This window comes from Patagioenas fasciata, unplaced genomic scaffold (genome assembly GCF_037038585.1).
Source record: "Patagioenas fasciata isolate bPatFas1 unplaced genomic scaffold, bPatFas1.hap1 Unplaced_295, whole genome shotgun sequence".
NCBI classification, from domain to species: domain Eukaryota; kingdom Metazoa; phylum Chordata; class Aves; order Columbiformes; family Columbidae; genus Patagioenas; species Patagioenas fasciata.
This window is the reverse complement of record NW_027288727.1, coordinates 29625-45523: the sequence shown is the minus strand read 5'-3', so window position 1 is coordinate 45523 and position 15899 is coordinate 29625. Positions and strand designations below refer to the sequence as shown.

General features: G+C 55.1%; 2 protein-coding genes and 1 long non-coding RNA gene across 3 annotated transcripts; all 3 read right to left on the bottom strand.

The window, feature by feature from the left end:
• Window positions 1–1216: 1216 nt before the first annotated feature.
• On the bottom strand, window positions 1217–3818 carry LOC139826828 (uncharacterized). Its single transcript, XR_011736955.1, has 3 exons — window positions 3722–3818; window positions 2496–2599; window positions 1217–1604 (listed from the first exon to the last, which is right to left on the bottom strand). It is a non-coding gene; the product is annotated as an uncharacterized lncRNA (long non-coding RNA).
• Window positions 3819–4750: 932 nt separating this feature from the next.
• Window positions 4751–6007, bottom strand: LOC136108055 (glutamine-rich protein 2-like). Its single transcript, XM_065849524.2, has 5 exons — window positions 5921–6007; window positions 5649–5767; window positions 5261–5326; window positions 5030–5168; window positions 4751–4878 (listed from the first exon to the last, which is right to left on the bottom strand). Exons 1-4 carry the CDS (start codon window positions 6005–6007, stop codon window positions 5081–5083), a joined length of 360 nt encoding a protein of 119 aa, XP_065705596.1. The 3' UTR covers window positions 4751–4878; window positions 5030–5080.
• A 2419-nt stretch (window positions 6008–8426) lies between these two features.
• LOC136108188 (coiled-coil domain-containing protein 42-like) lies at window positions 8427–12970 on the bottom strand. The gene is made up of 7 exons (XM_065849802.2): window positions 12894–12970; window positions 12471–12576; window positions 12245–12347; window positions 11157–11350; window positions 10193–10414; window positions 9011–9169; window positions 8427–8556 (listed from the first exon to the last, which is right to left on the bottom strand). Exons 1-7 carry the CDS (start codon window positions 12968–12970, stop codon window positions 8461–8463), a joined length of 957 nt encoding a protein of 318 aa, XP_065705874.1. The 3' UTR covers window positions 8427–8460.
• Window positions 12971–15899: the final 2929 nt, after the last annotated feature.

Here is a 15899-nt window from a genome sequence, read left to right as displayed (position 1 = left end):
TATTAGAGAACAGAATGCCTGGATTCGCCATTCTAGAGTGAAGAAAGCCTGCGAAACACCATGGAGGGTAACCCGGGTGCAACCTGGAAAACTCTGTTTTTCACAATCACCTTTTGGTCCTTCTGGGGGACCAGCCTGGGTGGTGCTTCCCACATTGGGAAGAAGAAACCCAAAATAACAAACAAGTAGAATTTTTGGTAGATATGGGGGCAACACTAATGAAAACCTGGAAAGAAGAAACTTCAACCCCATGATGGGAGGGGCCTTTTTCTTGTTTTGTTAACTACAGAACCAGCCTTTTGGAGGGCAGAGAAAAGATGGACACACGTCTCTCAAGCTAAAGGACCCCTGATGGAAGAAAGAACCTTGAAAGTATCTCAAGAACCGGGCGAACTGAAATTGAAGTTGACTCGGGGTTGTAAATGGACTGTGGTATAAGCATATCCACAAAGGGAACTTACCAACGGGATTGTGTAATAAATGTCTAAGAATAGAAGATCAGGAAACCAGAGCTCGGTTGAGGATTCTAGTTACCACTGGAAGAATAGAAAAAAAATAGCCAAGAATGGTGGGAGGTATTTACTGAAGGGGTGAATGGGAATTTAGAGAGTCCACCAGTGAGGAAAAGAATAGAGTGCAGACAGAGAAATCAAATTCCGTGTTGCTCCTGTTGTTCCTAGGAAGTGAAGGCCAAGAGTTGGGAAACGATAATCGCCACGCTAACGACAAAAACAGGAAAGGCGGGGACACGGCCCTCGCTGCCGAGAAGACGATGAACTCGGCTGCCGGCTGCAACCTGCTTGGCCAGAGAGCGTGGAAACCTGGACCTGATCCTCTTGCCAGGAGCGGTGACTTATTGTTCCCAACTTAGCCTGGCTAATCCCTGTACCAAGTGCTACAAGCGTGTGAGAATAGGAAGACTAACCCAGTATGTTCTACATTATCACACTCGTATTAATTCTGGATGTTATGATAGAACAAAATTGGAGAAGTGTGAAATCCAAGGGCAGAAATTATGGGTAGCAACTAACCTAGAGAAAGGTGGACTCGATGATGAATGGCCTGCACAAAGAGTATTTGAATACTATGATCCAGCCACATGGGCCCAAGATGGAAACTGGGGATCCCATACCCCTATATATACGCTAAACCAAATTATTCGGTTGTAAGCAGTGGTTGAAATAATAAGCAACCAGACGGCTGAGGCACTGAATCTCAGAGCGAGACAATTGTCTCAGACCAGAGCTGCAGTGTACCAAAATCAGGTAGCGTGAGATTGTCTTTTAGCTGAAGAGAGGGGGGCGTCTGTGGGAAACTGAATACTTCGGAGTGTTGTTTGGAAAGAGATGGCAATGGGGAAGCCATAATGAAAATAGCAGAGGAGATAAAACGCGTTGCACATGTACCAGTACAGAAATGGAATTCTATACTTACTAGTAATTGGTGGGGTAACTTATTTGGGGGAGCCTGGTGGAAGAAAACAGGCTTCATGATAGTATGTGCATTTCTGGGATTACTGTTTGTGCCACGTATGACCCCGTGCTTTGTTCGGTTAATACATTCAGTAGTCCAAGCCATGCAAATCTCAGGCACGCCTATAGATCCTGAAATGGCAGCAAAAGGAACGGGGTATAAACTAATGATTTTAAAAGATAACACCAAACTGGACCTGGCCATCGCACTGGGAAGAAGAAACCCAAAAGGAAAGCGCTAGGAACTGCAGTGAGCAGGGTCACCACGCCAAAGAGCGCGAGCTCCCGCTGCAGCCCAACAGATGCCATTGCTACCGGGGCACCAGCCACCCGGTCATCAGCTGCCCCAGAAGAGCAACACGAATGTTTTGTTCAACATGAGAATTTGTTTGTTCTTTGAGGGAGAAAGATAAGTCTTCTCCTGTCGAAGCAGCCTTCTTACTTGTGGTCCGAGAAAAGGTTAAATAGGGAATCATCATGTTAGTACAAGAATTTACTAACCTTCCCGAAAGGGGGGGAACTGATAGAGGGAACTAACTAACTAACTAACCCATTATGTTAAGAAAAAACAGAACCTCGTCGAATGCCAAGGTAAGAGGTTTTACAGCATCTAGATGTAAACTTGAGAACATGAGATAACGAAGATTTACAGCAAAAGGGGGGAATCAGTCTGATTTCAATCGACTTGGCAGCTTGGGTTCCAGTCCATTCAACATAATGAGCCAAAGGTAAAGAGTTCACTGTGACGAGGCTGAAGGAGCCTTCATCCAAAGACCCCTCCTCAAGACCACCAGATGGCACTGCGCAGGTGCAACAGGGAGGGGTCAAGGAGGAGACTATGGAAATGATCACCTGGGACTCATTTTAAGAAGAAGTGGGAAAGGTTATGAATATGTAGAGGCGTTCCTGGGGTCATTATGAATACGTAACACCTTACTGTATTTAAACACACCTCATATTGTTAGAAGTTGCGCATGAACGGTGGAACGATCCCCCTTGCGCCTGACGTCGAAATGAACACACCTGCTTTATAACCTTGTGAGTTGGGAAGTTTTATGACTTTACAGGTTGTAAAGTTGTTTCCGCTCACCATCACGGCCAGAGAGTCCTGCAGCCCCGGCGCAGCTCTGAAGCGAGAAACAACAGATGTAGAAGGCAACCCCAGCTCCTGCAGCATCCTTTTCTTACTCCTGCAGTGATTACCGCCCCTTAAGGGGTGGGGAGGAGGAGGAGATCTCTTCGGTACCTGCAGTCTGCTGGTTCACTGCTGGGGCGCAGTGCTAGGGGCGGGAAATATGAAAATAAACCGGAGCAGCAGCGCTCCTGGGGCGGGGGGTGTTCCCTGCAGAGCATCCCCCCGGGAGCCGGGCCTCGGCTCAGCCCGACCCAAACCCGCCCCACGCCCACCCGGCGGAACCTCAGGAACCAGGGGACAAGTGACCCCAAGATAGGGGTGGCCGGGCAGAGAACGGGTTCCCTCTGGCTGGGAAAGGGGGATTGAGCTGAGGGGGAACGGGAGGTTTGGAAAAGGGGAAGGGGGTTCCCTGGCAGGCAGCGAGGCTGGAGGGGGGGTCCCGTCCCCTCACCCAGCCACGCGAGCTCCGCCAGGGGCTGGAGCGCCGCTCCACGCGGCCGCCGTCCTGTCCGTGCGAGAGACCGCCCCGCCGCCATCTGTAGTGAGGGCACAGCAGCCGCGCTCTCCCCGCCCCGCGACAGACACCTCATCAGCCACCGCCCGAACGGCGCCGGTACCCGAGGAGGAGGACTCGAAGGACGTTAACTCCCCCTCCTCAGTGGGGTGCGCCGCCCGCTTCCCAAGAGCGGCTCTCAGAGCGACCAGCTCCCTTCCTCCCCGGCGGCACGAGGCACGGCCTCAGTGCGGCAGCTTCACTGCCCGCGCCGAAGATGGCGGCGCGACGGGAGCAGGAAAGCGTGAGGCGCTGCAGGCGTCAGGCCCGGCCCAGGAGCCCCCAGCCGCTCCTGCTCCCACGCACCCCCCCCGTTTGCTTTACATTTGTGTATCGTATATAAATGCAGAGACAAGGAGCAGCGGCATGGAGCAGGCTGCTGGGTACGAGGTGTTCCCTCAGCACACACACCCACACCCCCCCGTCCCGGGCCGGGCCGCTCCGCACGAAAGGGAAGGTGAGGGAAAAACAAAAACTAAAGGCACAGAGGCGTCCTGGCTGAAGCCGAGCTGTGCTCATCTACCCTTTGAATGACAATTCCAAAGGCACATCCCCACTCACGAAAGCTGGCGGCTCCGCAGGGTCCCCAGCAGACACAACCACCGGCCGGCGGGGCGGGGGGGGCTCTGCCCGGGGAGCTCCCACAGGGTCCGCAGTCTGAGGACAACGCTCCGCCCACAGCCCCGCACCGAAACCGCCGGAAGCTCCCACAGCCTCCTTGTCAAGCCCAAGGGAATGCGAGCTGGGCCCGTATACGGTCAGTGCTCCAGAAGCTTCTCTGCTCCCAGGCGTTTCATTAAACGAGGGCCCCGTCTGTCAGCCGAGGGCTGTGGGTGTGACCAGAGCGCCCATCCACCGGAAGTGCCGGGCGCTTTCCTGCGGCTGCAAAGTGCTGCGACAGGGGCTGTGGGCACCCCGGGGCGGGGCGCGGAGCTGCTGCGTCCCCCCAGTTCTGGGTCCCCCGACCCAGAGCAAAGCGCTCCCTTCCTCCGGCTGCCGACAGTCAGCCCGGCTTCTTGCACAGCCCCCTGGTTACCCCCTCACCCCATCCCCCCAGTTAGTCCCAGGGGGTGTTTCTGAAGCCCATGGACACCTCAGCCCCACCCGGGGTGCAGGACGGGCCTTTGCTGGCTCTGCCCTGGTGCCCACCGGTTTGCTGCCAGTGCTCCCTCTGGGGGGGCCCTGGGTACCACCGGATCCACCTGGGCACCCCCAAAGTGCCTTTTTAGCGCTTATTTTTCTCCTGAAAAGCAAACACAGTGGGGCTTTCTGCCATCCTGCCCCAGGGACCCCCACTCAGACCACACCGGCACTTGGTTGCCCATCGCCATTTATTGCAGCCGCTGCCCTCACCCTGAAGCACGCAGGCTGTTGTCCCACACTGCCAGCACCACCCCCCATGTCCCCCCAGCTCCCTCCAGCTCCACCACGAGGAGCGGCTGCCCCAGCAGCCCGTGCTGCTCCCACATCCCAGCCCAGACCCCAGACCCCTGTCCCGCCCTGCCCAGCTGTGGGCACAGACCCGTCCCCACAGACAGCAGGGTGTCCTCTGCCCCCCGGTGCCCTGACAGGGCCATACCTGGCTGGCTCCTCGAGGTCGTGGTGTCTGGGGTGGCCCTTGGCGTTGTGGGCAGCTGAGAGCCCCCCATCATGGAGAGCTGCTCGTCCTGCCGGTTCCCATCAGTGCCGTCCTGGCCCGACAGCTGCATCGCGTCCTTCTGGGAAGGGGAGAGCGTGTGACCCAAACACGGGGCCCCACTCCGCATCCCCGAGCAACCCTCCCCCAGCCAGCTCTCCCTGGGGAAACTGAGGCACGGATGGATCCCCCCGCAGGCTCAGCATCCCCCTCCCCACCTCCGTCATCCCTACCTTGTTGGGGCTGCGGGCGCCGGATGGGGACGGCCGTGGGGTGCTGGGCGGTTAGGGCTGGAAGCGCGGGGGCGTGAGGGTGTGTGGGCCCCCGCAGCTCCGCGGAACAGTGGGGTACCTGCACTCGCCCGTCCGCTCCCTGTGGGACAGGACACGGGGTGCTCAGTGCCCGGCAGGTGGCACCCCATGTGTCACTCGACGCCAGGGAGGGGTCAGGGGGCAGTTAATCACGGTCCAGGCGCCAGCATGTGGAGGGGCCGGTCGCAGGACAGGCAATGGAAACCAGGCAGCAGCTGCCTGGAGAGGGGAGAAAAGGGCTGGGGAGCTCCTGGGGGGCACAGCCCCACCTGCACACTGTCCCCTGCCACAAAAAGCCTCTGCATCCACCCTCCAAGATTGGTTCGGGAGGGCTCCTCCCACACGTGCCCCCTCATTGTGCCCCCTCCATCACTGGGAAGCTGCAGCTGGCAGGAGCACAAGGCACAGCCACTTGCTCAGCATCCCCAGGGGTGCTGCCCACTCGGCTCCCACGCCAGGGCACCACAGCGGCACGAGCTGGGACAGCCAGCAGGAACAGGGCCGGCACTGCCAAAGGCACCACTGTCCCCATCGCACTCACTTCCTAATCCCAGCGGCATCGTCACGCTCTGGCTGCAGCGCCTTCTGGAGCTGCCCGCTGAGGCTCTTCCACCGCTCCTCCTGCTGCTCCCGGAACGCCCCCAGCTCCCGGCGGTCCAGCTGTGGATGGGTGACACCCTCAGCCATCTACCCCAGGATGGGACATGGCGGTCCCCAGGGGGACAGCCGGGAGGGGGCACCCTCGCAAGGATGCTGCCTCAGGCTGCCAGGCCCCCAAGGTGCCAGTTCTGCGTGGAGGGGACGAGCCCTCACCTTGCAGTCCATCTGTCTCTGCAGCTCTTTCTGGAACCGGTGCCAGCCCTCCTCCTGGCCCGTCACCCGACTCGTCACCTCCTCCATCACCTTGTTCAGCCGCTCCTCGCACGCCTCAAACTGGCTGCGACTGACTTTGTCAGCCAGGGCGGCTTTGTCTGCTTTGTAGCAGCGGGGAAAGGCAGGAGAGCAGTGGGGACAGGATGGAGGGACAACGTGAGAGGGACAAGTGGCTACGTGGCCCTGTTCACCCCATCACCCCCGTGGGGTTGCTCCCACCAGCCAAAGGCACTCGGGGTCACAGAGGGACCTGGCAAGGGACCCGCAGCCGGGCTGGAAATCCTCCCTCCCCCTGGCTGGTTCTGCCAGCCGGCACCCAAGGGACAAGGGGCGTTTGTCACCCTGCCCGGGACACCCTTGGCTGGCACCAGGGCCCCTCGAGCCCCTACCTCATCGATTCCCAGCACCAGCAGCTGCTCCTTGTCTGCTTTCTGCTTCTTGAGCCTCTCCAGGGCGTGGGACAGAGCCTTCCAAGGCAGACAGCAGCCCGTGACGCCACGGCAGGGTCGGAGCTGCCCCCGGCCAGCCGAGCACCCCCTGCCTCCCCTCCCCAGCCCATCAGAAACCTCCAGGAAAGGCATCGGGAAGCTCTGCAGGGCTGCGAGCAGGGTGGCAGGGGGACAGATCCCTTGGGGTCCCAGCCTGGGCTCTGCCTGCGGGTTACAGCCACCCACCTTGATGTCCTTCTGCTCCTGCTGGCCATCCTGCTGGAGGTTTGCAAGGGCCGAGCTGAACTTCTCATAGTCCTTTTGGAGCTGCATGATGCTGGCCTGGAGGCACTTGAGCTGCTCGTCCTGCTGCAGGGACTAAGAGGACAAGGCGGTGCTGAGCCAGGGGGTGGCTGCCCCGCGGGGACAGACCCAGGGTATTTTGGCTGGTGGCCGCGGGCTCTCAGTGCAAGCAGGACATTTGCTCCAAGGCTTTAACTCCCTTCCACGCTGCTGACTCCCACAAGCCAATTAGGGGGGCAGCGAGGGGCTCCCCCACGTTACAGCAAAGCAGAAATGTTGCTTTTTCCATGTGAGACACGGAACCTGACACACCAATGGGATGTTCACAGAGTTCGCTTTATTGTCGGACCGGGCTGGCTTTATAGCAAAGCTGCCCTGTCCACGCGCCTTACAACAACGTGATTGGTTGTAACTCGTGCTATACAATAACATGATAGGCTGCATGTACTGGCCAGCGCTCTGCACGCGTGTGTTCAGCGATTGCTCACTCATTATTACCTTCTAATGGTGCTCCTTCAGTTTCTTTTGCCTCTGGCTTCACCTCTCAGCCAGGCTGGGGACAACCCCATCCCCCCGGGGCAGGGGGGGGGCTCTGCCACTACAAATGTCTGTTGGAAGCTTGGCTCCTGGATGATTTCTGCACCTCTGACCTTTGCAGAGAGATGTCTCAGGCTGTGTCACAGCAGGGTGGTTGAAGTGGAACAGAAACAAGATCCTTTGGAGTTCTCTGGTATTCCAAGAGTACAGAGCAGCGAGACATCCAGCCCTTCCATTTCTGGCTCTTGACCTAATGTTTCTCTTTTGGGCCAGGCTGAGAAATCTTTGGAAAGGCAAGAAACTGCCTCCCTAGGTTAATCTCCTTTAATGCTCGAAGCCCTGAAATCTTGATATATTTGTTCACTGATAGCAGCCTTCTGTTCTCAGACTTTCCTGGAGGATGCATTAGCCGAATCCACTGCTCTGGGCTCAGGACAGGAAAAACCACTGGAGAGAAGGGAGCAAGTATGTGATCAATGGTCTCTTTGATGCACAAATCTGTAAGCTTATGTCATTGGGTCTTTGGTGCATTCAAATGTCCTCCCTAACAGACTCTGAGCCCAGCCTGAACTCCACAGTGGGACTCCAGAGCCATTTTTAGGCCTCTTGTTTTGCATTCGTCATGTCAGCCCTCGCCATGAACAGCCAAATGCTCGGTGCAACCGCCCTGGCTGGTTCATCCTTCACCTATATCCATTCTCCACACCTTCCCAACATCTTGAGGGGGAAGGTGAGTTTTAGTACGCAGCACATGGCTGTGCAGCAAAACCCACATCTGTAGATGTGCTGGGTGGGGTGGTGGAAAATCTCTGAAGCTCTTCCAAAGCACCGGCCCCCCCTGCTGTGACGTCCCTCTTCAACATCTCAGAGCTTAGTCTGGCTGGAAGGTCCCAATGTGAACACCAGTACTAATCCTTATTTGAAGCTCCACTCCTGTCCCGGCCTGCTCTCCCTATTTTGCCTGCTTTGCTGGGACACCGTCTCCTGCAACCAGAATCCCACCTGCCAGAAAAGGCACCCCACGGCCTCTGGGGTGAAGATGCTCTGATGCTTCCAACCCTCCCAGGAAACAGAGAGACACTTCAAAATCTTTGGTTATTTTAATAGTATGAAAGGGACTCAACAACTGGGCAGGACAAAACAGCTAGAAAGGTTTTGAAACTTCACTGACATAACACAACATCCCTAGGGCTCTCTGTCCTCCTCTTGCCCTTAATGCTCGCGCTTAGCTGCTCGCCGGTGGCTCTCCATGCCCTTCCGTTTCACCTCCGTAACGATGCCTTTGAGGTCCAGGATAGACTGCTGAATCTAAGGTAGGGAAGAGAGATGGCAGAGGTCACAGCAGGGGTGGGAACAAGAGGCAGAGAGGAGCCCATTGGCCCTTTTGGAGTGCAAATTCCACCAACCAAAGTGAGCAGGAGGATGAAGGCAATTGCCCTGCTGGATCTGCACCACCACAATGGGCTTTTACAGGTGACTCAGAGGGGTGAATGAAGCCAGACTATAGCCATGGGTGGATCTGCACCCCCTGCCCCAGCCTGCCCAGCTCCCAACAGGCATCCACCCCCTGCTCTGCCTCCTGGGACGAGACAGGTTTGCCTGGTGTCCTCCGCCCATTCCCCATGCCCAAGAGACAGCCCAGGGGGAAAGGGAAGTGTCTGTTGGGCACCTTGATTTCTCTGGGCTTTCCCCCCCCTTTGGGCAGCTGAGGGTCATTACTGCTCCTCTTTCTGGGCAGGGAGGGGGTCTGGCTTGGCTCTACCATGTCCAGCTGTCTGAGGCTGTCATCCTCCGGCACAGGCACTTTGGCTTTCAGCTGCGTGTTCATGCACTGGAAGAGGTTGTGGACGGCCATCTTCATAGTCGTCAGCATCAGGGCATTCTTGGCATTCCTGTTCTGGATGTCGGCCCAGCGAGCAGTCTGAGGAGGGGAGGAGAAGGAGAGACACACAGCATGGTGATATGTCCCAGCAAAGATGCTGCTTCAGTGCTGGAGGGCCTGGCTTCCACACTCCTTTGTTTTGCTAGGAAGAACCTGTCCTTACCCAGGGCTATGCTGGAGCTGGTTCAGCTTGGTGTGGTGGAAGCAGATCCAGGAACTACCACAGCTGCTCCTTGAGCAGCCCCATCTCTCTGCCAGCTCCTGCACCCCTCGTTCTAGTGGGTCCTCCAGATACCCCGATAGTTGACACCCTGGGGGCAGCGCATCCCACCACCACTCGCCCAGACCACGCGCTTTCCAGCTTTGCCTGGTGGGACTCAACTCCTGCAGCCTGGAGTATCCAGGAAGGGAATTTGGCAAGGCCCCCTCAGACTGATGCAAAGGGAACAGAGGCCAGCAGAGCTGCGCGCGTTTCTACACATCCATGTGCCTTGGTACAGCCCAGATGACCACCAGTTGGGTCATTGTTGGACTGGGAAGGAGGGAGGAGAAGGGGTGAGCCCTGGTGTGCAGATGCTGTGCAAAGGATGAAAACAAATAAAAAATCAGCAAAACCAGCTTCACTCTGAGGCCCGAGCCATGAACAGTGGAGACCACGAGATGGTCCACACTGAAGCCACATGACAGGGATGATGCTGCAAGGAATGGTGAATGGAAACGAGTCTGACCAGGCTACACAAACCCAACAGGCGTGTGATGGAGCAAGCTTGGGGTCTGTGCCAAGGCAAACCTCCCCAAGGACTGGGTAGCAGATCTCTTTTGACTGTGAGTTCAAACAAGAAGGGAAAGATCCTGGCGGTTTTGTGAGGGCCTTGTTTTAAGCCCTGACATAACCTGCTCCAGACCTGGTCTGTCATTTGTCATTCTGCAGCCCCCTGCTGCAGGGATGAAATGAGGCATCTCCTCCAATTACAAAGTCTGCCACTGTGCCTTGCCATGACCCTGTGGCTTCACCCAGCCAGGCCTTGGAGATCTTCCCCTGCCCATCCCGCAGTTCCTCACCCAGAAGCGGACATCACTTTGAGCCTGCGCAAAACGTCGTTGGAGCTGCTCCAGCTCATTTTGGCACTTCAGGATCTCAGCTGCTTTCTCTGCCTCGTACTGATCCAGGAGCACCTTGGCTTGCTCCATCATTTCCCTGTCCTTCTCTTGGGACTGCTGCAGGTCCTTGCGCGTCCTCACCAGCAGCTTGTAGCGGGAAATGACGTCCTGGATGTCTTCAAACTGCAGCACAAGGATCCTGGGTTTAGTAATGCCCCTGCCCTCCCCTCATGACTGCAAGTCCCGTGCTGTTTGGCACCCTGTCCTGACCAGGGACAACACCTCCCCCAGCTGAAAGATTTCCCCTCTTGGCGAGCCTGCTGCCCCAGTTGGTTTGTGAGCGTCGCCACATTCCCTGTTTGATGGCCCCATTGTGCCGGTCCCAGAGCTGCCACTGCCAGCAGCAAGGGGAGATGTCGTACCACCCCCCAGTGCTCTGATAGGAAACAAAGCACAAGTGCAGCTGCCAGGGCCAAGTCACCCAGCCATGGGAGTGGGGCAGCCGGGCCGCAGGAGTGCGAGCGATGCAGGGAGGGACGCCCGCACACCCTTGAGAAGGGCTCAGCTTTCCCGACAGCTGTCTGGGCTCCCATTCTCGGGCAGCTTGGCCCTTCTCCCAAACCATCCATGTCACGTGAAACAGTGACACAAAGGGGTCCCCATGCCCCTCAGCTCTGTGCTGTTCCCCCTTCTAACACTTTTTCTTGGGTTTTCTCAAGCCTTCATCTCCTTTTCTGCTTTTCCTCCCCTCCCTCTGGTCTCCTTGGCTCACCTGGCTTGCAGGGAACCTCCTCCCATCCCACCTGAGGTCTCTGGGTTTGACCAAGTGTCATGATTTCCCTGGACTTGCCTTATCTCCTCCAGGTTTAACATCCACATACAGCCCTCCCTGAGGCCATGATCTGTCTCTCATGTCCAAACTCACCTGTGGGGAGATCTTCACCAGGTAGTTTTTGAAGATGGAGTGCTTCTGCACTTGGCTGCTGAGCTTCTGGTGTTCCTTTTTCAGGGCTTCGAGTTTCTTCTTAGCCCTCAAAAGCTCCATCTCCTTTTGTGTTTTCTCCTCTCTTTCTCTCACGGCTTTCTTCAGAGCTTGGACTCGCAGCTGATCATCTTCCTAGTGATGTTTCCCCCACCAATACACACACACACACAGAAGGAAAGGAAGGCAAGGGCAGATGGAGCTGGGTCACCCAGCAGCACTGGGAGGAGATACACTCACAGGGGACAGAGCAGTGCTGCAGCACCCCGGGGAACATATTCCCTCCCTGTTCAACATGGTGTGGTACAGGCCTGCCCTGGAAGTTTGCTTCCAGAGCTCCAAAATACAGACTCTGCAGCAAACTGTTCTCAGGGAGAGAAGAATCCTGAGAGTTCGCACTGTGACGGATACGGCCTCGCCTGAAAGTTCACCTCTGGAGCTCGAGACACAGACTCCGGAGTGAACGGTTATCAGGGTGCAGGCTCCTGGAGAGAAGGTCAGCAGCGTTCGGCTTGACATATTTCCCCCACGCAGTGAATAACAGAGTGAACCTGCCACCGAACTCTTCCACGTCGCACTTCTCTTTGAGACATCTAAGCATTGTTCTGCAGTAAGCAGAACCCTAACTTTTGCCCCCACAACACATGGCCACCCCTCTTGCACTGACCCTTGGCTCTTGGAGACAGGCACCTGGGACAGAACTCTGCTTTTCAGACCTACTGGGATCTGCCCTTGGGAGTCACCTGGGTGTCAACAGTGGGGACAGGCTGAGATCCTTCTTGGGGGATGTTTGGGGCCCTCAGGAGATCACACTGGTACTGGACAAGCTCCCTGCTGCCCAAGCGCTATCAGGGCTTTCCCCACCTGCAGTACAAACCCCCATGCCCTGCCAGTCCTGTTCCTCACCCCGCCAGGCTCAAGGGAGGCTTGGACAGAAGTGCTGGCCCAAGACTGTCTCCCCAGGGGAGGGGAAAAGGTGGCGCTGTGGCTCAGGGTCACGTCAGCGGAGCTGATCAGGAGCAGGCGTAGCTTTAACCTCCTCATAGATTTCTCCATGTAGCTTTTCAGCTGGTCCTTCTTGGCATGGAGTTCCCTCCACCGACGGGCTATGTCAGCCATCTTCTCCTTGAAGGCCTGGCAGCACCAGAGCGAGCGTGACGTGGCCGCCCGCACCCGGAGCCACTCACCTGCCCATTGCTGCCCTCCAACAAAACACAACACCCCTACCATGCCCCAGCACCCTCCCATCTTTCTCACCTCTCGCTTCTCCTCCAGAGCCTTTTGCACCTGTTTGGCTTCTTTCCTCTGCTCCTGGAGGCGAACAAATGGAGACAGGGAGCCCTCCTCTGTCAACCTGTGTTTCCTGCCACACAAGTTTCCATCAAGGTTACACGCTGGGTCTGGTGCCTGGGCAGGGTGCTGGACTGTGTCCAGAGTGGGACGACGGGCCAGAGCAACCCAGCACCATCTCAGATCCCATCTGGCAGCATGGCATCCCCAGCAGGGAACCCTCTGACAGAGCAAGGGGGGTCACAGGGAGGAACAGGGCTGGGCGAGGGAGGGAGGAGAGGAGACTGAAGCGGTGGAGATCGGGGAGTTTGCCACCGTGGGGGAAGGAGGGATGGAGGAAACAGGAGAAGAGGATGGAGGGCATGGAGGTGGGTGGAGGAGTCCCCTCACCTGAGTAAGGGCAGGAGGTTCTGCCTGTACTGCTTGAGGAAATAGACCGGCAGGTCCTCCTCATCTTTGGCGGCCATCGCTTCAGCCACCAGCAGGGCCCAGAAAGCCCAGGTCCTCCTGGCACTGCTGCTCTACCGGGTCACCCAGGAACTGCTCTGCAAGCCTGGGAGAGACAGCCGGGCAGGGGATGAGCCCCTGGGTGCCTCTTCCCTCTGCTTTCCCAGGACCTTCCTCGCCTCGGTTCTGCCTGTGGCCACCAGCTGCTGGTGCCCAGCTGGTGTGGAATGGTTGCCAGGAGCAGCTGCCTTATGCTCCGGCGGTTCCTTGGCAACCGAGCGGGTGATGCCCGCTCACCGGCGAGGGGGACTGCCCACTGTGTCCAGCACCAGGACCCTTCAGCACTGAAGGAAATCTGAACAAATGCAGATTTCTTTCCCTTCCTATCGTTTTTCCCCATTTTTCTTCTGCTAAAATCCAGCCCAGTGCCCTGTGCTCTCTGCTGTCTTGGGCAGGTATTTCTGCACTCCTCCCCATCCACATCCCACGGTCTCAGAGCTCAGGGCCTGAGTTTGTTCCTTCTCTCCCCAAACACCAGATGCAAAGACACTGAAGCTGAGGTACGTCCTCAGGGATGTTTGATCACCGCACTGCCCATGGTTCCCTGTGTGGCACTGAAGTCTGTCATTCGCTAAAAAAAATAGCTCTTTTTAAAAACACTCATTTTATTTTTTCCCCAGAACAAGGCATTTGAACAAGGTCCATTGCTCAAAATAAAGCGGAGGTATTCATGGGCCGGGTGGGGAGCAACCTACAGAGGATGGTAACTTTCTGCTCCTTCCACAGGACATTTCACCCTCTGATACTCCCTTCTGTCGGCCTCTGGCTGAACATACCCGCTGATCGTGATGGGAAGGGGAGTGCGCCTGGGGACTCAGGTTATACGAATAATTATGATCCTAGAAAGTATTGGCGAGAATGTGCACTGTTCCGAACCCCTTGTTACCAGTGATTCTCCAGCACTGTTCAAGTCCGTGTTATCTGATGACTCGGATGGGGATGGGGGTTTGCAGCATTTTCTTCAAAAGTTAACAGGAAAAAGAGTATGTGTACGGGTTGCCCCGAGATCAGGTAAGACCATGAAAGACTCAAGCAAAATTAGACCTGTGCAATGTAACAGCTCTAGATCATTTAGGACAGAATGACGAGGACTCGTTGAAAGGGGCAGGTATCCCCCAGCTCCTGGAACAGACACTAATTGACACACCACAATTACAGGCGCTATGAGCTTCTGAAATCCTGAGGCAGTCAGCAGACCTTGCCTATCAAGCTATAGTAGAGGTGTCTGAAACCAACAAAGCAGCCAAATTATTTGCAACTATTATCAGGGTCCCAGTGAGAATTACATGCAATTGACTGACCATCTTCAAGAGGCCATCGATAAGCAGGTTGAAAACTTAGAAGATAAGGAAGCACTGGTGTTGAAATTCGCAGTAGAGAATGCTAATGCTTGCTATCAACGTGTTATCTGCGAGTTTTCCAGTACATATTATGTGCTTCTGTGTGTTGCCTCTCTGCAAATCCAGCAGCTTGTCAGGAATGCGAGTTAATTGTTTTACTGGTTGTTTTTAAGTGCGCCGTAAAACCTTCTCCCCACTTTTCCCACTCGCGCTGCCAGCAGCCCTGTGCTTCCCCTCCCCGCTCCCTCTTCTCAGGGGGTTTACTTAGGAGATGGGGTCAGAAATGACTGTTTTCAGTCGTGTTCCTAAGTCATCGGTACTGGGAGGTGTTTTAGAACATAGGAAAGCACTTGGAAATAGGAGAAAATATGATCTCGTTAAATACTGAAATTAGTGTTGGCTGTTGTATAAGTTAAATGACTGGGAAAAGTGTTCTTTTGCTAGAATATTAACTGATTATCTTGCTAGAATATTAACTGATTTGGATCTAGGAAAATGGAATAATGGATTTATGTTTGTTATACTGGTTTTTGAGATCTGTAAATTGTAAAAGGTCAGTGGAGCTAAGGAATGTAACTATTGCTGAGCTACTTGGAATTGCATATAAAGTGTATAATGGTTGGAATGAAACGGGAAAACAAAAGAGCAGAATACGCCAGGCCTGTGCTTAAACATCAATTTCAGGCCTGTGTGAAGCTGCAAGATAAACTCAGCTCATTGTAACCAAGGATTTTGCCAGAGCCTCCTACTTCATACCAGCGATTACGCACCTGCGTGGCCTTGGGACAGTAAACTGCAGCAGGAACAGAAAGAATGGAAAAACCTGGCTGCCGCTTTTACAGCGGTGAAAGGGTTAAAGGGGGTTTCTCTCCCCCCACTGCAGCGATGCTGTAATACTGAATGGAGCAGTCTGACGGTGAGATTTAAAGGCATCCGTAGCAGATTTGTAGTTCTAATGGAACCAGGAAATTAAACCCAACATTTGTTAATAGCCTTATTCTGTGGTAACTGGTTGTAAGAGACTTCTTAGTAAATTCACCGTGCTAGTTTTTGAGATCGTGGGAAAGAAGGAAAGAAAGACAGGTGGGTTTGGTTTGGTTTCTTTGAGACCAATGGAATGCCAAATTTGCAACAAAGTTTTAACAGCTGAATTCTTGTATTTGCCAGAAAACCCTGTACCCCTCTTGGGTCAAGATTTGTTAAGTAAATTTAACTCAGATAACGTTTTCTGAGAATTCTGTTCAGTTGCATGTCCCACAAGAAGCTGCTTGGATGGTGCAGATCTGCTGGTGCAAGTGAGGAACCTCCGAGGAAATTCCGAATGCTGTATTTCCACCAGTATTAACAGCCAATGTTTCGATAAAGCAAACACTGCACTGATAGAACTGAAACAGGACTTCGATCCGGTAAGGGAAGATAATATCCAATAAATCCGACAGCCAAAATGGAGTTAGAGACTTTGAGGAAGGAATTTCTGACAACCTTACAGGCTGACTGCATTCGATTGGACTTGCAGATTTGTCTGTTTGTAGCTACAACATAGAAACAA

Coding starts and splice junctions, on each gene's coding strand:
- LOC136108188 (XM_065849802.2), bottom strand. CDS start 12,970: ATGGCCGCCAAAGATGAGGAGGACCTGCCGGTCTATTTCCTCAAGCAG. Junction 12,348..12,470: donor CTCTGGAGGAGAAGCGAGAG/GTGAGAAAGATG, acceptor TGGTGCTGCCAG/GCCTTCAAGGAGAAGATGGC. Junction 10,415..11,156: donor TGGTGAAGATCTCCCCACAG/GTGAGTTTGGAC, acceptor CTTGTGCTGCAG/TTTGAAGACATCCAGGACGT.
- LOC136108055 (XM_065849524.2), bottom strand. CDS start 6,007: ATGGAGGAGGTGACGAGTCGGGTGACGGGCCAGGAGGAGGGCTGGCAC. Junction 5,768..5,920: donor AGAGACAGATGGACTGCAAG/GTGAGGGCTCGT, acceptor ACCCATCCACAG/CTGGACCGCCGGGAGCTGGG. Junction 5,169..5,260: donor CACATGCTGGCGCCTGGACC/GTGATTAACTGC, acceptor CCTGTCCCACAG/GGAGCGGACGGGCGAGTGCA.